The sequence below is a fragment of the Lissotriton vulgaris genome, chromosome 12, assembly GCF_964263255.1.
Source record: "Lissotriton vulgaris chromosome 12, aLisVul1.2, whole genome shotgun sequence".
NCBI lineage: Eukaryota > Metazoa > Chordata > Amphibia > Caudata > Salamandridae > Lissotriton > Lissotriton vulgaris.
This window is the reverse complement of record NC_141700.1, coordinates 675,998,208-676,023,803: the sequence shown is the minus strand read 5'-3', so window position 1 is coordinate 676,023,803 and position 25,596 is coordinate 675,998,208. Positions and strand designations below refer to the sequence as shown.

The following is a 25,596-nucleotide window of genomic DNA, read 5'->3' as shown; positions in this document are numbered from 1 at the left end:
ATGGTGGTTTCTGCCTGGCTTTGGCGTCAGCCTTAGCCTACCAGAAATAGCCAGTTCTAACAGTGGGGCTGAGTGATGATCCTTGTGGTACGCCGCAGATGACTTCGGTGGCCTCTGATTTGAAAGGGGGGAGGCGGACTCTCTGGGTTCTTCCGGTGAGGAACAAGATGATCCAGTCCAATGCTTTTCCTTGTATCCCGACGTTGCTGAGGCGTTGTATAAGGGTGCTATGACAGACTGTGTCGAAGGCTGCGGAGAGGTCAAGTAGGATGAGGGCAGCCGTTTCTCCGTTGTCCAGTAGAGTTCGGATGTCGTCTGTTGCTGCGATGAGGGTGGTCTCGGTGCTGTGTTTGGCTCGGAAGCCGGACTGTGAGGGGTCGAGGGATTTGTTGGATTCGAGGAAGGCGGCGAGCTGATTGTTGATGGCATTCTCAATGACTTTGGCAGGGAATGGGAGGAGCAAAATGGGGCGGTAGTTCTTAAGTTCAGTGGGGTCTGCTGTAGGTTTCTTCAGGAGGGCGCTGAGTTCGGCATGTTTCCAGCTTTCCGGGAAGGTAGCGGAGTTGAGGGAGCAGTTGATGACGTCTCGGAGATGGGGTGCCATAATGGAGTCTGCTTTGTTGAAAATGTGGTGGGAACATGGGTCGGTTGGCGATCCTGAGTGGATGGAGTTCATCAGGCGGATGGTGTCTTCGGTGGTGATTGGGTTCCAGGCGCAAAGGTTGTTGGAGGGGGTTTTTAGTTCGGAGGTGAGTGGGGTGAACTGGTCTCCAAAGCTGTTACGTATGTCAGCGATTTTGTTGCGGAAGAACGAGGCTAGGGAGTCGCAGAGGTCTTGGGAGGGAGTGATGTCGTTTGTGCCGGCGGTGGGGTTGGTGAACTCTTTTACGATGTTGAATAGTTCCTTGCTGTTGTGGGCTTTGTTGCCGAGTCGGTCCTTGAAAGCTGATTTCTTGGTGGAACGGATCAGTTGGTTGTGTTTGCGGGTGGCGTTCTTGAAAGTGGCCAGGTTGTCAGTGGTTGGGTTTTTTCGCCAGGCTTTCTCGAGGGTGCAACAGATCTTCTTGGATTTCTTAAGGTCATCATTGAACCAGGGGGCTTTTTTGCTACCTAGCTTGATTTGATGGTTTTTCAGGGGTGCTAATTCGTCAGCGCTGTGGGTGATCCAATGTGTGAGGTTGGTGGCTGCTTGGTTTGGGTCCGATGATTTGGCAGGGGGGTTTTGGTGAAGCGATGTGAAGAGCTGGTCGGTGGTAATTTTGTTCCAGTTTCTGCGGAGAATTGGTTGTGGGTCGTAGTCTTTTTGTAGTTAAAGTGAACGCAGCTGTGGTCTGTCCAATGGAGAGCTGTGGTGTGACTGAAGGAGATGTGCTTGCTGGAGGTGAAGATTGGGTCGAGCGTGTGCCCGGCATAGTGGGTGGGGGTGTCAACAAGTTGTTTGAGTCTGAGATTGGCGAGGTTGTCCAGAAGGGTGGTGGTGTTGCTGTCGTTGTTCTTTTCCGGGTGGAAGTTGAGGTCCCCCAGTAGAATGTAGTCCTCGGAGGGGAGTGCGTGTGGGCTGATGAAGTCAGTGATGTCTTCGCTGAATTGTGTCTGGGGTCCTGGTGGCCTGTAGATGAGGGTGCCTCTGAGTGTGGTCTTGGGGTCGATGTGGATCTGGAAGTGAAGGTGTTCGGCGGCTGAAAGGGTAACGTCGGAGCTGGTCGCGATGCGGATGGTGTTCTTATGGACGATGGCGATGCCTCCTCCTGTTTGGTTGATGTGGTCCTTTCGGATGATCTTGTATCCGTCCGGGATGGCTATGGCGATGTCGGGTGCTGATGAGGCATTCATCCTGGTTTCTGTAAGAAAGGCGACGTCCGGCGATGTGGTGTCGAGTAGGTTCCAAAGATCAATGGCGTGTCTGTGGACCGAGCGGGTGTTGAGCAGGATGCATTTCAGGTGGTTAGTGTCGGTGCTCTGTTTGGAGTTTGTGGATTTGGTGAGGGTTCTGGTGCAGTTGAATTTGCAGGAGTGGCAGGTGAAGGGTCCATGGGTGTGTCCTGGGGCGGCTTAGTGGCAGTTTGAGAGTTGGCCGGGGTTAAGTGCTGAGAGGGTTGCGGCATCGTACGTTATGCTGGTGGAGTGGATTTTGCGGAGGCCAGGGGGTCTGGCGCTGGGCGCGGTCCTGGCGCGGATGGGCGTAGACAGGTTTACCTTTGGCGCACCTTCGGCGCGCAAGGGGCGCTCCCGCTGCACGCGAGCGCTGCGCGCAAGTGCATCTGACAGAAGTAGATAGTGGAGGGGGCGGAGCGAGGGAGGAGCAGCTGGGAGGCAGGAGCGGGGTGGAGAGCCGGGATGGGAGGCACAACAACAACAACAAAATGGCAGCGAAACCAAAAGCGAAACACCACGAGATTGGGGCACAACCTGGCAATCGCAATGAAATGGGCAGTGGCACCGGTACAAACAGGCACAACAATTTAAGCAGACAAAGCGATCAGGCTCAAATGAATATTGACAATGAGCAGTTTAATAGTATAGCGATACGATATCTATATGCACAGATGGCCGCAGTAAACCGTGCGAGCGATGCGAGAATGATTTTAAGTCAATCAGCAGTTTGCCAGTATAGCGCTATGATACCGATATTAGGCCAGGGAGCAGATGATGGACAGAATGCAGAACAATGTCATACATTCACCCCAGTACAGAGATCTGTGCCTAAATCCATCATTTTTTTGCACTCCACACCACCCCAGTTCAGACATGGCCATATGCAAATCAGTCTGACCCTATGCCTCATGGGAACAGTCCAGCCCGAACTGCCAAGCCATGAAAATTGGGTTCACTTGGTGTTTGGGTGCTGAGGAGCTGAAAAAGGTTTTAGAATACAGGTATCTGGGAATGTGGTTTGAAAGAAGATTGCAATGGCATACCTAACTAGATGCACTAAAGCTGAGATCATTAGCATAGGTCAGCGGACTGAAAAAATGTAAAACGGCTTATGGCGTGATGTCTGATAGACCGGTTTTAAAAGCTTACTCAGCTATAGTGCCCCCTCAGTTTTTGTATGGTGCAGAATTACTTTACCTGAGTGGCAACTATGGTTGGGATGCTGAGGAGGGCAACACTTTGAAAAATGTATTCTCATTGCCTAAGCTGGCAATGGTTCAGGCTGTGAGACTTGAATTGGGAATTACCTCATGGGGCACTTTAGCTTGTACGGCCCTACTTCGTTTCTGGAATCATTTAGGAACAGGAGAGAATTTTAAAATATCACAATGGTGCAAAATAGAAATTGAGAAGAGCAAATTAATTTGGGCAAAAGAGATTAGAGTTACTATTCCAAAGGCGTGTTTTCTGATGAAGGTTAAATTTGCCCCAACACTTACCTGATTAAAACGGACAAGAGGGAACTTAGGGTGCAGGGGAAAGAAATTTCACGGGCACAGGATCAAGACTACCTCTTGAATAAAATCTCAGTATATTTTATGGCTACCGCGTGGAAAAACAAACAATGCTTCCTGTATGTCGATAGGTTACCCGACTGGCAATTACGAAGAGAATTATTAGGGTTAAGAATTGGGATGAACCCCTGTTACGCAAACAATGGGGTGAAAGGCTCTATGATAGACAATAAGGGAAAATGCACCTGCACTTTGGTCACTTCATGTGACATTTTACATATATTAATGGACTGTCAAAAGCTTTTAGATATTCAAATACAGTTTTTACGGCCGATTTTTAAGAAGTATGATATTAAAAATAGGGTCCAGGCAGTAATCCTTGTAACAGAATTGAGCCATTTAGACCTAGCCGTTGCCATCAGGAAATTTATGCAAAGGGTTAAAGTATTTTTATATGGTTTTAGAAATTAAATGTAATGCAATCTGAGGTATACGGTTATGGGTCAAGCTGAAAGGGAAGCTGAGTGTATAATATGATTTTCTGATGTGTTTACTTTGATGTGAGATTTTAGATGTATTTTTTAATGTATTTGTAAAAATGTTTGAGGATCTTCTGTCCAAATAATTGTGAATAAAACTTGAACTGGACTAGGTTTTGAATCCTGAATTGTCTGTGGGGTGCAATTACCCCAAAAGCACTGAAACTAAAACAGCTTGTAGGACTTTATTACCGAATTTTATGGCTCTTAGCAACCGAATGGGGGTCTCTCATGCGACCCATGCTTATGTTTTATGTCGATTTTTACAAATATTTTATTTGATAGGTTTTGGTATTCTTCGCTGGTACTCTTTGGAGACAGTGCCTGTTTTCCAAATTCATCAACCAAGGCTGTTGTTCATGAGGCTCTTCCAAGATTTCTAATTTGTCATTTCTTTGTCCTTTTTAGGTTATTGGTGGGCTCTATCTTGGAAATATTAGAGGTGAGTTAAATTGTTTTTATTTATTTATTATTCTTTTGGGAGCGCGAAAAGGCCGTACAGCATCAGAGCACTTTACAAAAGGATGAAATAATAAATAATTATTAGCTAAACAATACATTTGTTATGCAAAGAATGACAATCAAGTAGTATGTAAATTTAATCAATAATGCAATCCTGTTCAGTTGAAGGAAACAAGTAGTGTTCCTTGTGAGGTGAAGGGAGTGGTAAGTAGTGGTCTAGGAGAAAGGATTTGAGTTCTTGTTTGAATGTGCCAAAGGAGGTGGTGATCTGGATGGATGGTGGAATGACATTCCAGGTCACTGGATCACAACTGGAGAACGACTATTTGAATGTATGTTTTTTAATACTTAGGTTTCCAACATGAGAAGGAAATTCATAGTTTCCATGATTCTTCAGGAATCGTAAAACTTGTCTGTCGGCTAGTAACACGTTTGTGGACAAGGCAAGCAAGCTTGAAAGTGAATCTTCAATTAACAGGGCACCAGCAAGGAGCACACAGTAGGAAGAGGATGTGTTGAGAGCGACCAAACCCTGAGATTATGCATGTTGCAGACTGCAGGGGTACCTTTAGTGGATCAAGATGCATTTTGTTAATGACTGAAAGGATTTATTCACCAGAGTACAATGTCAATAGGACCAGATCTATGAAAAACTGTTTTTATCGGTAATTTAAATAAATCTGGTGATTATTACTGCAGTTTAAGGAGTTAACAGGTTTCTAAATGACTGACCGCGAGCCAAGAACTAAGTCCAGCGATTTGGCATTGTCGATCAGTGACAAATTACTTTCTAAGAATTTGGCAGAGATGATAGATTCCTGGATTTGGGAGAGACAAGCATGAGAAGAGCTTAGAAGATCTATTTTGACAGCATTGAGTTTGGGATGGTAGGCGATCACCCAGGTTTGGATGTTCACAAGTGTTTTTGTGACCAAGGTGATATCCTTCAAAGTGATAACCTTCAGGTACAGTTGTGCATCATTCACATACTGAAGATATGCTAAGCAAGAGTCTCTGTTGACCAAAGGTTTGAGGTAGAGGGTGAACAATGCTGGAGATACGATTAGCTCCCGAGGGAGACCCTGAAGTACAGGGACTGGCCTGATGCAGGAACTGCCTATTTTGATGACACTTGGGATCAGTTGATTAGGTATGAAAGACACCTATTGAATCCTTGTAATCAAAACCTTTGCAACCCTTTAATGTCTAAATACGCATGTCAAACTCCACAGGCTGAGGAGAGGTCAAGCACAATTAGCACGCTAGAGTCTCCTTTGCCTAAAATAAAATTCATACCATTAATAAATTGTAAAATGTCATGATCCATGCCATAGCCATCTTGAAAACCGATTAGTAGTCCTCTATGAGGTTGTTGCTCTTGCCAATTTCAGTTAATTATTTACACGCCATTCCAGTAGTTGTGCTAGGAATGGTAGGCCTGCGATGGGACTGAAGTTGTGAGGTCTTCTTGGTTGGTAGAAGTTTTCTTTTCTTCCGCAGGGGTTAACTTGACCCAGTTTGAGACAAAAAAAACTCTTTAATTGAAGAAGTTGATACATTTGGCCCAATGTGAGGGCAACAGTGTTGCTCATTTCTTTTATTAACTTGGCTAGAAGAGGGTCGGAGATGTGATTTGAAGATTTGATGATGGAGATAATGTGGTGGAGTTAGGTTTCTGAGATCCTTTTGTAGAAGGACCAGCAGTTTGGGGATTTTCTACTCCTGATTTGGGTGAGGTCCTGGGATGCTGATGGATTGATGCTTCTTTGGCTTTAAATTTAGTATCAAAAACGGTCTGCCTTCTTTGTATCTCTTTTTAAAGTCCTCAACGTTTGCAAAAAGTTGTATGATAGTGGCATATTTACCAACCTTGAGAAACATTTTCAGGTTTTTTTGGCCGAAATATTTTGAGGTATGAAGAATGAGGATTTTGATTTGTGATGTCTTTTTGTATGGTCTTCTGGCTGCCTGTGAATAGACTAGATTGCCATTTGATGGTTTTACGAGCCACAATCTTTCAGTAGTTTTTTTCTTGTTGTGGAGTTCTTTAGCATACCATTGTGCAGATTGTTTTTAATTCTCTTCTTTCTCAGCAGGACAAAATTGTTGATGCCTGCAGATAAGTTATTGTTGAATAAATTGGCGGCCACATTCATATCAATGTCATCAGTTATTGTAGGTGGTTTACGGGCCACTCTGGAGGTTAACTCAGTGGAGTTAGCATTTCTAAAATATCAGATCCAACTTTTAGGATTTTCTGAAAGTTCTTTGTGTTATTGAGAGATGTTGTTGGAGAAGAACGTCAGGTCTGGTATGTTACCAGCTTTCAGGTTAGGTTATGATAATGGTCACCCGTCAGGACTTCAGGGTGCTTTTTCAGCCCCCGAAGTCCTGACTGATGACCAATATAGCTGCAATTTAACTGTATCTATCTGCTGGCTTTGATGTGATCTAGCTCTGATTACCAACATAATCAGGGATCACAGAGACTGCAATCATTAGCTGCAGTTCCCATTGCCTTCCTACAGCCTGCAACTTTCTCATAACCCTAACCCAGTGGATTCCCTCAATAACATTTCACCTGGTTTATGGTTAAGATTAGGAAAATTCCACCTGTAAATCTGCGTGGCATCACCACCCTCTACAAGATGTGCTAATCGCACATGAGGCAGCCTAGAAACTCAAGATAAACAAATATTATCTGCTACAAGGAACATGCTAATCTGGGATTTGTATACACTTTCATTGATTTCATTTGATTCATGTAGAGTACAAAATTACTCTTTGGTTCTTAGTGCCAAGGATGATTTTGGTCAGTAGTAGTGATGGGGTTGTTATTTGAAAATTCAGCCCTTTGTAGCTTTCCTCTATGGTTGGCAAAATTATTCTGCTTGAATAGTCACTGGTAGGGAAATCACAAATATTAGTGAAAATCCTGGCTCCTTATTCTTTATTCTCCTAAAACTGGGCACTTTAAAGAAGAGACTTTTCCAGACTATCTCTCTTCTTTAAAGCAACAGTTTTTTCAGATAGGGCTGACCGACCAGTTTAATAGAGTGCACAATGGGACTTTCACATTTCCTTCAAATTAATCTGTTCTTCCACTGGAAGCCAGCTGAGTCTGTTCTGCTAATAGAGCACGATTAGGTCTCCACAGAAGTTTCGCCAACAAACTGCCCTATTACCTACCATCTATGACTTCTGAGTAAATTTCTTTGGAAGACCAAGGAAAAGAACATCGAAATAGCACAGGCGTGAAGACATAAATGCTTTTTGATGGAATCGAGGGAAAATCATTATTTGGTAATACGGGACAGCAACCACCTAGTTTACCGAGATATTAATGATACCTCTTATAAATTTCAAATCCCAGGTTAAGACACATGTTGTGTTCTGTCACACTTCAACTGATTATCTTTACCATGGTCATATCAGGGTACATTGTAAGCCAGAAACCGAGACCCACCCTCACACTGCTGATATACACAATGTGAAGGTAAATTATTGTATAAGATATGGAATTTTAAAAGGTCACCTGTAAAACCTTTGTAATATTATGAACCATGATGCAGACTGTTGTTCACTGTACACCTTTTGTCTGTCAACAGATTCAGAAGACAAAGAAACTCTTGCCAAGAATGGAGTCACCCACATTTTATCTGTGCACAACAACGCGGAACCGCGGCTGGAGGTGAGTTTGTGAATACAGCCTACGACGCTTGTCGGAAAAGGCGCTCGAAAAGATTAGAAATTGAATAAAGAGATAAAAAGAATATTGTGATTCTCTTCCACATGTTAGATGGTAGTTCTGTTTGTTTGCGCTCTTGTGTAGTAAAATAAGTAAAAGTTTTTATTGCGCAATTAATTAAAATCGTTGCAATGTACATTGTGTAGCATTACTATTCAAATGAAAATTACACAAGTATCTGACATGCTCAGCTTTGAGTACTGGCATATTGGCAAGGGGCTACAAACGTACATTTTATCAATTATGAGTGACCCAAGTGAAATCACATAAGAAATACAAATGAAACTTTATTTAAATTGATATAAAATAACCAAACATTAAATATATAATTGTAAAACGTAACATAGATGCCCATGCAGAGAAATAAATACACTGAAATATCTGATTGCAAGTTGTATGGAATAGGATGGGGTCTTTAAGTACAATTCACTCTGGGTAAAGTATTTACTGGGTGCCGTAAATACCTAGTATTCTAGGTGCTCGACTTGGAACTTAAACATAACATGCTGAATAGGTATTTAAACAAACATATTTTGCATGCTTTAACTTTATTTTGTGCATTTTTCCTCCAGTAAATTTAGGGAGAATTATTCTGCTAGGAAAACTGTTAGGGTGTGATAATTATCCCACAACTCCTGACTCTGATCCTTGTGCAAACTCCTGTTTGAACAGCTATACGAATGTAGCCCTGAACTTGCAGTCAGGTCCTCGGATGGCACTTTACTTAAAGTTTACCTAAAGTTTCATGTGATGGATACATTCACAAACAAGATTCTGTAGACGTTTCATTAATAAAGTACCAAACTAGTTATTTCAGTCTGGTTCCACTCATATTGTTGCGAGAGAGAGTTGATGTTCTCTTTGAACTACTATAATTTAAGAATTGTTTCACCAGTATACATGATCAACAGCCAAGACTAGACTTAATGGACAGATACACCAAAATCCCAGACACTAGAGGGGTCTATAAAGTTTCCTAATGACTCGCCCCCCCCCCCCAACGGTGCGGCTACTTAAAGTGTCTATATGTCCAAATCTTAAACATAAAGTCATTATACTGCAGTTGTAGAATTCCCAACAAGATTTGATTAGAAATAATCAGTAAAAATGTGATAATGGAGAGAAAACACCCCCCATTAGTAACACCAAGGGGGGCTTGCTAGTTGGTAATCGCTAGCACATCCACTTATCATTGGTTGCTTTCTCACCATAAAAAAGGAAAAGTATTCCAATGTGGATTTTTCACAGAAGTGAAGGAAAGAAACAGTCATAAAAAATGGAGTATGCACCGTTAGTGCTAATGTCACACAAGCGCCCAACTGGTCCCCGTGAAAAAGGAAATGAAATGCAATTCCCAACCTAAAAAATGAGGTCCTACTCACTGGCTAAATTTAGCTTTATTTGGTGCTGTGAGCGTGCTCAGTTAAAAAATAGTTCAACTCGGACCATTATTATGTCTAAAGCACCAACATGGTTTGTTGCTATCAATTTAAACCCAGATCTTTTGACTGGGTGTGAGTGTTTGATTGATTCAGATGCTCCGTCCATCACCACCCCTTTTTGTACCGCTTTTGGCCGCCATAAGTGTGGCAGGGTATGCTCAGACGTGAGTCCCTTGCTCACTTTGCCACTGGATTCAAGCAAGCCGGGCTGAAGACTGCTGGAATGCCAGAAACCGGTCCTCGGAAGCTTGTTTCCGGTCCAGGGAAGACATGGCTGGGCAGTTCGGGCTGGACTGTTCCCATGAGGCACAGGGTCAGACTGATTTGCATATAGCCATGTCTGAACTGGGGTGGCAGAGTGGGCTAAAGAACGGTGATGGATTAAACCCAGATCTTTTGACTGGGTATGAGTGTTTGATTGATTCAGATGCTCCGTCCATCACCACCCCCTTTTGTACCGCTTTTGGCTGCCATAAGTGTGGCAGGGTATGCTCAGACGTGAGTCCCTTGCTCACTTTGCCACTGGATTCAAGCAAGCCGGGCTGAAGATGGCTGGAATGCCAGAAACCGGTCCAAGGAAGACATGGCTCACCAGTTCGGGCTGGACTGTTCCCATGAGGCACAGGGTCAGACTGATTTGCATATAGCCATGTCTGAACTCGGGTGGCAGAGTGGGCTAAAGAACGGTGATGGATTAAACCCAGATCTTTTGACTGGGTGTGAGTGTTTGATTGATTCAGATGCTCCGTCCATCACCACCCCCTTTTGTACCAATTTGCACAACTTCATCAGGGCAAAGGGGATGACCAGTCTGTTGTAAATGAATCTAGGACCCTAGTGTAATTTTCCCGATTCATGCCCTTATATAGGTATAAATTATCTGATCCTTATATAGGCATAGAAATCATTACCATATTTAGACTGAGCCTATGCAGCCCAAATACGGCATGGCTACTTCCACTAAGTTCCGAGAATCAACAACTATTTCTTAGAGAAACCCACCTTCAGAAGCTAGGGACATCCCCTTGCCTGAATACTAATTTATCTAGGAAATCATGGAATTTTCGAAGAACTGAGTCTTCGATGACGTTATTAAGTCCAATCATATATCAAACTCTGCACCTTGAAAGTATAAATATGCCTACATTTGCCCAGACAAACACACAGTGGTTTGGAGCAGTTCGACTATCTACTTGCCCAACGCGCCCTGCAGCAGCAAGTGCCGAAGGAAGCCGACCTTCCAGCAGATGCACTGAGAGACGCTGTCTTTTCTCCAGCTGAGAAATCCAGCTCCAGTGTTTCCAGGCTACCCTTGCGGGTTGCTGGGAAATCGAGTCCTGAGAGAGAGATACAAGACCTCCTTCATTCTAAACCAAGGTACGGAGCTGATTAGACCCTTAGAGAATTCTTGGATAGATTCTTGGCAGAGAAATACTAACCTTAAGCTACTCCTCACTTGCTTCTTCCCCTGTACTAGACTTAGGTTAGGTACACCGGGGTAGGCGTATTTTAGAAGCACCAGTTGAGTACTTTTAGTCATTATTTTATCACTGTATGTATTTTATATGTTGTAAGGCAATTTATGGCTTAGAAACCATATCATGCTTTTACAGTACTACTTTATAATACTTTTCGTATTATATACCTTGTACTTTATAACCAGTATTACGATTGTAGCAGTACATTGCTTATGCTTGAGAAAGAAGATTGTTCAATAAATACTTTTTATTGAAAAAGCCCGTCTCTCTATTTTCTCAGCACCTCTGGTGAAACGAAGCATGCACAATTGACTGAGTAAAATAGTTATCTATTGTTTCCACGACTCTAGAGATTGATTTCTTATTCTTGGGAAACAAAGCTGTCATGTTTATGTGGTTGTCAGAAACTAATCCCTTCTTGTGAATTCGAGAAAGTTTCTAAAGACCTCTGAGCTAGGCGGCACTCACTATTAAGTCTAACATATACGATAGAGACCTAGTCGACCTCAGTCCTATGTCTAAACTATAGTATATGTTATTCCAATGCGCAGAGCCTATTGGGAATATAGGAACTACACTACAAGTCTTCACTTTATTTAGAATGAACTCTTGGTCGAGTTGTTGCCAGTGTCCTTCGCACCTGCAACCAACTCGTTGGGCAGCACGCGCCAACTGGTCACTCATCCGCCAGGGACCCACACTCCAATATGGCACCACTACCGGAACCTGCCGGCGTTCCAAGTCTCCGTCCACCAGTATACATACCTAGTCATATTATTGTTTTAAAATGCATGATTTCCACAGTGGTGATTTCTTTGACCTATGACTACATTGCATTTAAAGTTATAGTCAACCTAGCTTTATCAAAACTACCAGGCCTGGATTGATCTGTGGCACACCCGATGATGCAAGGTGGCCTGAACGTTTGATGGCAGCCGGTTCCATAGCATAGTCACAAACATGGAGAAAGCTCTCTCCCGTGCACAAACTATTTTGAGGCAGGAATCAACTCAAAGTATGTTTGAGGGAGACCATATTGCACCCACCCACAGAGACATAGCGATGGGACTTCAGTCACAGAATGCAGGCAGCATCACCATTAGGCTGTATGAATAACACCCAGACCTTAGTTTTTTATCCCGGGGGTGAACCAGAGAAGTAAAGGGTAAAGAAAGTATATGTGATGTATAGATGCATTGTGAATGCACGTAATGTTTTTGATCGGGTAATTTGTCTTCTTGCACCAAGTACGCGCTGTTTCCATTGTACATCTTCCACGGCCTTTGTATACATTTATAGTGCCATTGCAGCTAAAAAAAAAAGGCCAAGAATGCAATTTGAAAGGGTATTTGGGTGGTACTGAACATTTTTAGGAGGCTACAATAATTGGCTACCCTGAAGGAAGTGGGCTACGATGAAGCATCTTTCCAGACAGAGGAAAGAAAAAGGTTAATAGATTGAGGCCTGAACTAGGGGTCCAAAGCCGGTCTCTGTCCATGAGACCAGTACTACCACAGCTTTATTGACATTTAATCCAAGCCAATTTATATACAAATGGCGCGGAGTCTCTCTTTTAGGAATAAAAAGGTTGAATCCTGATCTAATAGAAGGACTTTGGTGTCAACAGAACCAATAGTTCAAGAGGATATCAAAGGATGCAAGCACCAACTCCAGGATGAGGCTACAGACGTTCAACACAAATAGGGTATGCAACAAGTCTTGGTGTGCGCTCCATTAAGGCAGCCCTTCATCTGAAGGAAAAAGAGGCAGTGCAAAACATTTATGATGCTCCAAAAAATCTTTTTAAGTCAATGTACTTCTGATGATGTGACGGCAAACATGGTTAAAAGTCGAATAGATCTGCGCACAGACACACTGCCTGTTTTCTGTCAAAGATTTTCCATATTCTGTCCCTCTTCCTGGTTGAACTTATGCATGGAAAGGGTCCAGTTGCTTTCTTGCAGCTTGCTCTTGTGTCCTTTCCTGCTAGACCTTTTTGCTGGATAAAGTGTGCTAAACAAAGTGTGTTCAATGCATTCTTCAATAGGCATATTGAAAAAATTAGTTAAAAAAAAATCTTAACAAGCCTCAAATTTCTTTTTCTTTTTAGAAACTTATAAAATAGGTTTTAAAAGTGTGGAAGCAATGATAGATAAACCTGTTACCATCAAAAGATAACATACATTACATATGTTTACAAAACAATAAGTAAAAAATTCACCCTCCGCAAAAAGTAATGAAAGCAGTTCTGATCTGTTTTGTAGTAGAGAGGTGGCCTCCATCACAGAACTGGGAGTTTTATATGTATGCCTTTATAAATGTTTTAAGGTGGGTGATGACCACGTAGAGTAAATACAGACTTGATTTTATGAGCTTTCTGGGGTAAAGGTAGCCCCAGAGGTAGTATTCCTTTGGGGAATTTTAAAAAAAAATTTAAATACTTATCTTGCCTACTGTAGGAAAGTTGTTTTTTTTTTTTAGGTCTTGCTGGCATGGACTGCACACATGCGCAGCCTCGCTCGATTTTATGTTTTTTTTAGTAGCTTTGAGTATCGGGCTTTAAACCCCGCCTCTCTTTCCCATTGACCGGCGTCACCGTTTATGCTAAACGGTGGCCAGCCATTGGGAAAGAGCATTCTCTGATGTACACTTTTCTCATTTTAAAACGGCCCCTTGGAAGGGCTCGTCTGACTTCCTTTTGGCGTAAAAGGTTTCTTATCTTTATGGGGCCAAACACATGGCCCCATAAAGATAATAAACCTTTTACGACAAAAGGAAGTCAGACGAGCCCGTCCAAGTGGGCCTCTCAAAAAGAGAAAAGTGTAGTCATGGCGAGCGCTATTTTTTTCCCTACTTTGGGTATAATCGCGGCTCCCGCGCTTTACCTTTAACATTAAAAGTAAAGCGCGGGTTCCGCGATTATACCAAAAGTAAAGAAATAGATGTTTTGACTATTTCTTTACTTTGCGTATAATCGCGGCACCCGCGCTTTACTTTTGATGTTATAAGTAAAGCACGTGTGCAGGGATCATACCAAAAGTAAAGAAATAAAAAAACATCTATTTCTTTAATTTTGGTATAATCGCGGCACCTGTGCTTTACTTATAACATTAAAGGTAAAGCACAGGTGCCGCGGCTGCCTGGCGAGCGCTTGTTATTGGGAGCAACAACAGTCAAACATGGAAGGAAGATAACTGTGAGGAGAACGTTTTCTCAGCCCTTCAAAAGTGACTTTTAAAAGCCCCCCTGCCCATGTGTACATCTACGGCAGGGCCTTTGCTTTGAGCCTGCAGAGAAGAGAAACCCCAAACTAAATGACCTAGGACATTCTGGCTATACTGTAACAACCCATCGGGACAATCCGACCACAATCACGGGTCCAGATTTGTAGAAAAATTAGCAATGGGCTAGAGTTGTAAGCTGCTTTCTGATTGGTCAGTTACCTGTTGCTGTCAGGCTTCATAGACGGTAAGTTATGGCCTTTTCAAAGTCTTCACGCCCAAATTAAAGAGCAGGTAAACTGGTTGAAACACAAGAATAAATGCATTTACAAAAGCGTTTCTATATTTAGTTGTGGCTGCATATTTGTTCCTTTTATTAGGAATGCAATTTTAATTTTTACACAATCCTAAAACACGTTAATTGGAGCTTAAATTTGAAGGTGCAATATGCCCCTTTCTGTGGGGTCTCTTACAGTTCAATATTAAACGAGCCCTTATTGGGAACGAATCCCCTTTGTTTAGTAACGCTCACCTTCCAGGGTGATTTTATAAGGTGATTTTATGGAATTTCATAACACGGCTATAGAGCCCTGACTCATGGGGGGACCCGGGGAGAGCCGTGCGCGAGCCGGTCTCTCCCCGGGTAGGTTTGCGCAGGTCAATGGCCACGGCAGGTGGGGTGCTGATTGGTGAGGGCCAGGTGGGGGAATTAGGGCCAGCGCAGGTCAAGGGAGCATTGCGCACTAGGGAGGCGGGTGGCGAGGTCGTTTTTGTTCCTCTCTGCGGATGGCGGTATCGGAGTTAGTGCGGAGGGCGGTCCGGGTCCTTTGCCAGGCTGGGAATGGATTTTTTCTGTGCCCTGGAGTCTCTGGCGCAGCCTGGGTGGGGTCTTGCCCACCCTGCTCGTAGGGCGGCTGGTGGAGTCGCGAGGGCTGTGTCGGCCTGCCTTTCCACACAGGCAGACAGCGAGGATGACGGCGAGGCGGCAATGCCGGAGGCGGAGTCTTCGGGAGAGGCGTTTTCCCCCGGAGCAGCTGCCAGCCCCCTCCGGTGCGTCGGGCCCCCTGCAGCAGGTATGTCCTGCCCCCGTGGGGCTGCTGACTTGCGTGGGGTGCCTGGCGGGGGGCGGGAGCGCTCCGGTGGACGGCCCTGTCATTGGGGGGTGGCGTTTTTTCTCTGTGTAAGCCATTATGCCTGACTCGAATGTTGGATGGGGGCGGGGTTTGATGCTCGTAGGCTCGGCCTGTGTGCCCCGTGTACGGTCTGCTTCTGCCCACACTGCATTCTTGGAGGCCCCCAGGCCTGTTTTAGTGGCATTCTTGGTGTTTACTTGGCAGCGCTATTTTCTTTCACCTGCCCATGTGCGGTCACTGGGTTTCCTGCGCTTCCGGCGGTGTTACCTGGTCATGTTGAGGATGTGGTGAGGCAGGTTGCTTTTTTGCCCAATGTTTCTTCACTCTTTCCCAGGGTAGTCATGCTGCCAGTGCGGAGCTCCGCCCCCATCCTGTTCCAGTGTGTGGGGTTGACCTGGTGCTACCTGGGGGGGCTGCTGCCCCCCCCCCTCCTCTGCTTGGACACCTCGGCTGCCCCTATTAACCCCCCTCCTGTGTCCTTCCCCAAGCCTAGGGGGGCGCCTCTTGCTTTTTCTTGCCGGCGGCATTGGGTTTTGTGTGGCGGCCGCTGGGTGGTGTTGGGCGCAGGTGGGGTTCCGGCGGTGGCACCTCTGGGTGCGGATGGGGGGGGTTAGGCGCTTCGGTGACTGCGCGGTCCGGTCTGAGCGGCCTTAAGAGTCAGGCACCTGCTACAGCACATCATTCTGTTTCAGTACCAAGTGGTTTGCGGGTTGCCCCGCCGGTGGTTTCTGGGGAGGGGGGGGGGGGCGGAAGGGATTTCTGTAGTGGATCCCCTTTTCCGTGGCAGGGTGGGGATGTTGGTAATGTTGCGCCGGTTTGGACACACCTTTTTTCCTTGTAACACACAGTATGCTTCCTCTCACATTTTGTTTGCCTTTGCTGCTTGCACAGGTGCCCACATTGCCTGCGTTGCGTTTATGCTGGTGCCTGGTTGTCTAGATTATATTGCAGTATTATACCTCTACTTGTTCTTGGTTTTCTTTTGTACCCTGCTCATTTGTCATTTTTCCTCCTGGCGCTTTTGCTACCCATGTATTTTGTTTTCTCTCACTTTGTCACTTTTACCTCCTGTTACTTCATGTCTGCTTTTGTACTCTGTTCTCGTGTACGGTTCTCCTCTGGTATCAGTCTTTTGGGGAGCGCTCTGGCGCCTTCGGGTGGGGTTTGCGCTTTCTGGAAACGCGTGTCTGGCTATCTACCTACATGCCTCTATAACTTTCTGTTTTGCATGAGTTGCATGGGGGATGCACAGAGGAAACTTGTGAGGGTGCAGGCTGTAGGGTCCCACAATGAGGAGGCTGGTGTTTATAGTTATCTCTGTCTACATGGGATGGGATATGCATCGGTATACTCTAGTTCAGGGGTACTCATAGTACGGCCCGCGGGCCAGGTGAGGCCCGGCAAGCCTTCCCTGGCGGCCCGCGGACCCTGCAGACATCGCCCGTGTTTTCCATTTTTTTTCAGAGTGTCAGGAAACACCCTGCGCAGCGCGACTCAGACAGCAGCTCTGTGGGGGCCAGGCGATTCCTATCATTGTCAGAGTGGGGCTCCAGGGGCGCAAAGAGGTGAACAAAGCCTCATTAACATCGGAATGGTCTTTTAACGACCTGTGAAATGCTTGGTGATGTGTTTGCGCGTTCGTGCACGTGTGTGTTCATCTGCACATATATAATCGTGCTATTGTAATCTAATTAGTGTGATCCTGAACAGAAGTATCCTACACAGCAGCACAAAAACTAATATAAAGCCTCCGGAAGACACCTCATCACATAACGAACTGCACCCCTTCGATGTGGGGTTTGGCACTTGTGATAGACGAGGTGTGACCCAGCAGGGCTACAGCACACCCCAGATTCGCCTCCATGCCACTTTCAGCACATGCCAACTTGCAAATTTCTGACAGAATTCCTGCTGAAAAACACATTTGTTCGGCACCTATATATTAGCAGAGCCCTCGGTGACTACCAGGGTACTGACTGCTGTGTGTGCTGGCGGGGAAAGGGGTCAGTCAGTAGCGGTTAAAATGAGCCCAGTGGCTTTCCATAATGCAACCAATTCGGATCCCGCACTAAATGCTTCGAAAGAGACAGCAGCATGGCGTCAGAAGCACACACTAGCACCGCATTAACCGGAACCTGTAATGCAGATTAATGTACAGGAGCTTCCCTTGTGACAGCCTCATAAATAAGGCATCAAACCTAGTCCAACTGCACATTCAACTATTTCTGTGTACACATTTGCCTCTGAAGCAGCTTCCATGACACTCACAGAACAGCGGGTTTACTTTGATTCTTTAAAATAAAATCAATAAGTATTATGTTGTTATTGGAAACGTGTTCTATTCGTAAAACTCCTGAGAGCTCAATGTAGACATCACAATACCTAAGACTTGCTCTTTCTTCTGTCTTCGTCTCAGAGAAAGTAACGCTCAACAGTACCTCGACTGTCACCCACAGCACCCGTGCTTTCATGCACCCTCTGCTGCTTCCTGACATGATGTAGGAGTCATTCAAACCTCCCGGCTTCACCTCACAAACTGCATGACCGACCTTCGCCATCTGCCTTAACCCCACAGCGCTCAGTACTTTTATACACCTCTGCGTTCACTGCATGAAACTTTTGGTTTTTCCAGTACTTCTACCCTCTCCTACAATAAATGCACGACTTTCTCACGTCCTGTGTCTGTCCCTGCTTTCCAGCACTTCTGCCTGCAGCAACTGTGTGTGTGTGTCTCAGCCCGGGCGCAGGGGGAGACAGGGAAGGAGAGGAGGCGAGGGAGACCTCAGAGTGAGTGAGGATGACAGAGGGAAGGAAAGGAGAGAGACAGAGGAAAGGAGGCAGCAGGGAGGGGGAGGGAGGCAGACCTCAGAGTGAGGGAGAGGGAAGGAGAGAGAGGGAGACAGAGGAAAGGAGAGAGAAAGAGACGGAGGGAAGGAGGCAAAGGAGGCAGGGAGGGAGAGGAGGCAGGGAGGGAGAGGAGGCAGGGAGGCAGAGGAGGCAGGGAGGCAGAGGAGGCAGGGAGGCAGAGGAGGCAGGGAGGGAGAGGAGGCAGAGGAGGGAGGGAGGCAGGCAGAGGGAGGCAGAGGGAGGCAGAGGGAGGGAGGGAGACAGACCTCAGAGTGAGGGAGAGGGAAGTAGAGAGAGAGACAGAGGGAAGGAGGGAGAGGGAAGGAGGGAGAGGGAAGGAGGGAGAGGGAAAGGGGAGGCGGGAGAGGGACAGAGGGGAGGGGGGAGAGGGATGGAGCGAGAGGGAGACCTCGGAGTGAGGGAGAGGAAAGGAGAGAGGGAGAGAGAGGGAAACAGGGGGAGGGAAAGAGAAACAGGGGGAGGGAGAGGGAAACAGGGGGAGGGAGAGGGAAACAGAGTGAGGGGGAGGGAGACACAGTGAACGAGAGAGGGAGAGGGAGGATGAGAGAGGGAGAGGGAGGGAGAGAGAGAGAGAAAGATGTGTGTATGCCGGGTCTGGTGGCTCAGTGGACTAAGGCGTCCGCTGCAGGGATCTGTGATCAACCTCATGGTCACAGTTTTTTTTGTTGCTCTAGCTCCGCCCCCTCCCCCACTGACCCCGCCCCCACCGGTGCGGCCCTCGGACACAAACCACACTGTAAATTTGGCCCCCGAGAGAAAGTTTGTGAGTACCCATGCTCTAGTTGTTACTTAGGAATTGTAGAGTACAGAGGGCTGCTGCATACACTAGTGCTTAGAGTTCTCTATGAACAAGGGAGGGGATACGAATGGATATACTCTGAGCGTCCCATCGGCATGGTTCTGGATACAATGGCCCCTCCTCGTGCCCCTGTTTCTCCGGTGTGTAGTGGGGCTGGCTAGGTTTTCGCTATGTCTCTCCGTTTCATTGGCAGGGCTTATGTGCTGTCCCCCTCTCCCAGCAGATTAAGCCCTGGGGCCCTTGGTTCACTTGTTTCCTTCGTCGGCTTGTTTGTGGGGCATGGGGGTGTGTTGCCACCGAGCTCCGCTTCTTTTCCTTTGGACAGCAAGGTGGTTGGGCCTGACTCTCTGCATGCCGCGGTGTCCTTGTCCGGGAGCCTGCTCCAGGGGGCGATTCATGCGCGGTTGTTTTCCACTGCTGAGGCGGGGGTTTGTGGGTTTATCAGTACAGTACCGTCTGGCTTGAGCGGCTACAACGGCAAGGGTAGAGCTACAATGCGTTGGTCCTCGGCTGACAGGACACAGTTCCGGGCTGCGCAGGAGGCGTTTCGGTCTAGGGCGGAGGGCTCTGGAGGGGTATCTGGAGCGGATTTCTCTTCTGGTTTGTGAGGCGCAGTGCGCAGCGAAGTTATCCAATGGCATTCAATCGTTGGTGGACTTGGTGCTGGCGAGTTGCCTCGGGGCTGTGGGGTTTGTTGATGATGCTGGCCTTATTTTGGATGTCTCTAATGATACCATGGAGGGGGTGAATTACGAATTGAGGATGTTGCACATGTTTAAGTCACATATCAGAGGGGTGGTTTGGGCACTCTGTTTCTCTCAGTATTTTTGCGGGAGTCCTGTGCGGACCTTGCACACGTTCAAGTATCATCGTCACTCGAGTCGTGTCAAGGGGACCCTGAGTTGTATCAACAGAGACTGTTGCGGTCTCGAAAGGTGAGGAAGGCTGGTGGTCTGTTTGGCGCAAAGGGTAGAGTCTCCCAGTTTCGTACTTGATCTATTGGTATTGGCGCTGCTTGTGTGGCAAGCTGATGTGACTAATAAGTTTGGAGGGGACGAATCCGCCATTTCCTGTGAGCGGTCAGGGCACTCTGTTGCGGGCTGCCCCAACTGCGGTTTTTGGGGAGGGGAGAGCGGAAGAGGTTTCTGGAGCGGATTCCTCTTTTACGGAACAGGGCGCAGTGCGCAGTGCTGGTATCCAATGGGAGTATTACGATGGAGGTGTGGGAGATGGGGAGATTCTTGGTGGAAGTGAAAATTATGTTGAAGATGATGTCTTGCATTGGGATATTGACAATAATGATTTGAAAGACGGAGAAGTACGTGCTGGGGAGGTTAGACATGTTGCCACAAGGGTTTGGGAAGGGGGTGTGGGGAAATCCCATGTTCGTTTTTGCAGGAGTCTGGTGCGGACCACGCAAAAGTGAGAGTTCCGTCTTCAACAGAGCTACGCCAAGGGGATTTCTGCGGTGTTTCGACAAAAGTTGGCGCAGTTGCCTAAAGGTCCGGAAGGGTGGTGGTCTGTGTGGCAACAAGGGGAGAGTCTCCCCGTCAAACGTACTCGTTCTCTTGGTGTTGGGGATGGGGATGTTGGTGAACAAGTTGCTCTTACCAAGCTGTCTGAGCGGCATGCTGCTGTGAACTAAGTCACAAGGGGATGATACCGCTGTTCGAGTGGGGCGGACAGGGGATGATGCTCACACAATGACTTCAAGTGAAGGGGACCAGTCTGTTCACAAAAAGTTGCCTTACTCTGGAATTGGTATGCCGTTTCGGTTCACCCTTATCGGAGAAACCTAACTCTAGGATTTGGAGTAATGAGTTTGTTGATGTTTTTCAGTTGCCATCTCTGGCAAATTGGCGGGGGTCTCTTTTTATGGGCTGCTGCGGTGGGGAAGAGATCCGGTGGGGGGGGAGGTGTTGGTCAAGGTTTTGAAGGGCCTGGGTAGGCTGCAGTCTGTTTCCAGGTGTTTGCGTCGGCCGGGCCCTTTGGATTGCTCCAACAAATGTTGTTTTGATTAAGGGTTTGCTGTTATGATGGGTTTGAGTATTTCAAATTTAGGTTGTTTTGTGTGGTTGTTTTTCGGTTGGGCCTTTCGGGCCTCTGAGCTTTTGGGCTTGCGCACCAGGGTGGGCATGACCAGTGAGGAAGTGGTTTTTGCACCAGATAGGTTGCGCATCTGTTTGCTCGCTTCCACAACTGACCGGCTGGGTAGGGGTAAGTGGGTTTTCTTGGTAGGAGTGGTGTTGTGGCTTGTTGCCCGGTGTGTGAGTGGGAGTGTTTTTGAAATATTGTGTTTTTTCGTCTGGTGTGATCTTTTGTCACGCTGATGGCAGTCCCGTTACGGTTGTCCAGTTATTGACTGTGTTACGGAAGGTATTGTTGGCTCTGGGATTGGAGCCTTCACATTTGGTGCCCATTTCTTTAGGATTGGGGCGGCGACTGAGGCTGCCCGGCAGGGGTGGGAATGATCTCAGATCCGGAGAATTGGGAGGTGGAGGTTGGGGTGTTGCGAGCAATATGTGAGAAAGTAGCACATCTTTGCTTCGTTAACATTTCTTTTTCTACTAGGTCCCTGGCTCAGGATGGCTGGATTAAACCGGAGGGTGTGGATTACTGGACACTCCTTCTTGTCGTGGGCCGCAGTGGCTGCAGAAGGCCAACTTTGCTGGCGATCTTTGGGTCTTAACGGTTTGACACATGAGGTTGTTTGGCATGGTATTGGAGGAATGCATTGGGGGGGGGTTTGTTTCCTTTGCTGGCTACTCTTGGTATTAAGGGTGGGGGTCCGCCTGACCTGCTAGTCATTCTTCTGGGCAGAACGACCTGGTCTCCTTATGTGGCTTACCTTTGATTAAAACACGGCAAATGGATCTGGAGGTACTCTGAGACGCATGGGCGTGCACCATGGTGATCTGGACAGAATTCGTGCCTCGACTTCACTGGACTGGTGCAAGGCATGCTTCTGCGATGGACACAGCACGGAAGACGCTGAACCGTTCTATGAGACTGTTTTGTAATGATTTCTGTATTTATGCTTTGGCTCACCCTCATTTGCAGGTTTCGGAATGGCACCTATTTCGTGAGGATGGTGTCCACCTTTCTCGCATGGGTCACTCTTTTCGTCTTTTAGAGTTACGCGATTTAATTGCACAAGTTCTTGGTTTTCAATTGTGGTGCTCTCCGAGTTCAGTTTAACTGTTTGGGTGGGGCAGGAAAACTCTAAAGGTTTTCCTGGGTGGCGGATTTTAGTGGGGGTGGGCAGCCTGGAGCGGGTTGGTCCATCCTCAATAGGCAGTTGTAGGAAAGGAAGGGGTATACATAAGAGGGATCACTGAAATATTATCGACGGTCACATTATCGACTTACCAAAATATCGTTGACAAATTATCGACGACAAAAATATCGACTTCCTATACTTATTACACAAACTACAAAAATATCGAGTAAAAAATATCGAGTACTAACTATATCGAATACATAAATATCGCTTAAAAAAATATCGACTACAATTATATCGTTGGACATGAAATTAGCCCTAACACTACAAAAATATCGACTACAAAAATATAGACTACCACAATATCGTAAAAAAAAAAATATCGAGTTCATGTTTGCACACTTTTCTTTCTAAAATACCATCTTTATCATCAATAAAAGTCATTTCTCACTTAAAAAAACTTTTCACATATAATACCTGTTTCTTACATAAAATTACTATTAATCCACATTTGCTATACATTCTATTACATGCATTTTATCATTTTCTATTATTCTTTGCATTTAACTAACATTTTCATTACTTATTTGCACATATAAATATATTTCATTTAAACACGAACCTGCTTTAATGCGGGAATAACCACATACCACCATTCTCACATCAACAAACACTCCAATTAACTTAAAAAAATTCAAACTAGCCTATACTATGCTTCCTTACATCCTACAACCAATCAAATCAAAGCACACATAACACATATACTATAAAAGGCCTACATGCATTCTACCATTTGTTGCTGCTACCTCTCTGGAAAGTAGATGCCAACACTTTGAAGATTTTGTTGCAGAATAAACATCTTTAAAGATCCAGGTTACTAGCTAATTAATCAAGTAAGTAACACAGCATTTTTGTAGAAAACTAAATTAGAAGTGCACTATTTTCCTTACATCTCCTAAGTCTTACACTTATTTTATTTTCATGTCTTCCTACTTTTCTGATAGAAACTACTCCAACACAATTCCTATTACATGGTCATATTTCTTCATGTGCAAAATCAGATAGTAAGTATATAATAATTCTCTGTTACACACCAACTGCTTTTTTTAAACACTAATTTACAAGAGTATTTATTTTTCATTAACATTATATTTACAGATATACAGAAATTGTGCTATTTCTACAGCAAAAACGATAAAACTACCCTAATTACACATGTAAGTATAGATGTGTTTGTTATAAAACGGCCAATTTCATTAATGCACATTTTTAAACAACATATCTTGCTTTTTACATCTTCCCTATAGATCATTTGAAAGATCCAAGATCAACTATAGCAAAACACAAGAATACCCTTCAGAAAAATGTAAGTATAATTGTTATTTGCTAAAATGTGGGCACAAAAAACGCTAACTATATTCTTAACACCATGTTATTTATTTTGAATTGCCTCTACAGATATTCAGAAAACATCATACATCAATTCTACATATCATATGAAAACATCCTACACAAAATATACCAATATAGAAGAATAGCCTTGTAAAAAATGTAAGTATATTTATCATTTCTCTAAAACTGCCGAAAATAACACAGACTATGTTCTTAACAACATCTTATCTATTTTATATTTCCTCTACAGATATTCTGAATACATCATACAGCTATTCTACCTACAACAAAGAAAACAACATATTTAGAAGTTAGTATACGTTTAAATCTGTTACATTTCCAAACGGTTCAGTATTAAAATTATAATATTTTGCTTTTATTTCTTCTATCTACTCTACAGATCATACCTGTACTAAATTGATGAACTCCAGCAATTACTACTATTCTACTATTTAAACAAGTAAGTATATGTAATGTTTACATCAAATGCACTAGTAGACAAAAATGACAACTGCTTTTGAGTAGGAAATACGTTTGTTATATATAAACATTAACGTTGTTTTTCTATATTTTCATACCAACAGCAAATAAAGACATACATACAAGAACATCATTCAAAAGACATTTCTGCTTCTGTGACTACTACTTTGATTAACTGTAAGTATAAATGCATCACTAATGATGTTAGCACCACATAAGTAAAAAAATGTGTACTGATTTTGTTTCTTTCTACTCTTTCCTAGAACAAGTAAATCAAAATGACTGAAGGTGCAGAATTTGTCATGTCTCAGAAAAATAAATTGCTATTATGCTACATGGGTTATGTGTATAATCAGGAGAGACAAAGTGGTAGAAAGGTTTTTTGGAAGTGTACAAAATATTACTCCAACAAATGTTATGGGAGGGCCACTACCGAGGAAACTAATGTGCTATTTACTAGAGAACATAATCATCCCCCAAATGTCACAGAAATTGAAATTAGAGATGCCTTAGAAAGTATTAAAAGTGCTAGCACACAAAGTGACAAACCCACCACACAAATACTTAAAGAAGAACTAGTAAAAATCCCTGCCCATGCTTCAGGGCAACTACCCTCTATTGACTCCCTGAAACGCACAATTGCACGCACCAAACGACTCACTAGCACAACCCAACCCAACCCAACTTGTTTTGAAGAAATTATTATTTCACCCGAAATGGCCATCACACACAATAAAGATAAATTTATTCTTTTTGATAATGAAAGCAGTACAAACCGAATAATTATGTTTGCAACTGCAAGTAATTTACGAAAAATCCAACAGTGTCCCCAATGGATGATGGATGGAACATTTAAACCCTGCCCAAAACCTTTTTACCAACTGTATTCCATCCACGGTTTATACCATCATTCTAACATACCTTTCATTTACTGTTTGCTACCCAACAAACAGCAAACAACCTACACCGAAATTTTAAATGTTCTCAAAACGGAAATCAATAATTATTTTCCCGAAAAAATAATTATTGATTTCGAATTAGCTATGATAAATAGCATTTTGAGAACATTTCCCCACACAGCAATCCAGGGTTGCTATTATCATTTTAATCAGAGTATATGGAGGCATCTCCAAAAATCTACTTTAAGTGTACTATACTCTACAGATAGCACCTTTGCCTATCAAGTTAAAAAGTTAATAGCCCTGGCCTACGTCCCTGTTACAGATGTTGCTGAACATTACAATTTATTAATTGACAGCGCATATTATAAGAGGAATGAGGATAAGCTAACACCATTGCTAGACTATTTTGAAGACACTTGGGTGGGAAGGTTGCACAGATCAGGACATCGACGCCAGCCCAAATTCCAAATCCCTTGGTGGAATGTCTATCTCAGTACTTTAAACCAAGAGGCTAAAACCAACA

At 44.7% G+C, this 25,596-nt stretch overlaps 1 protein-coding gene across 1 annotated transcript in view; it reads left to right on the top strand.

The window, feature by feature from the left end:
* LOC147677983 (dual specificity protein phosphatase 22-A-like) overlaps positions 1-25,596 on the top strand; it is a 248,296-nt gene that overhangs the window by 22,887 nt on the left and 199,813 nt on the right. Inside the window, exons 2-3 of the mRNA XM_086945856.1 lie at positions 4,337-4,370; positions 7,999-8,081. Coding sequence (XP_086801982.1) covers positions 4,337-4,370; positions 7,999-8,081 — 117 coding nt within the window. The remainder of the gene's footprint in view (positions 1-4,336; positions 4,371-7,998; positions 8,082-25,596) is intronic.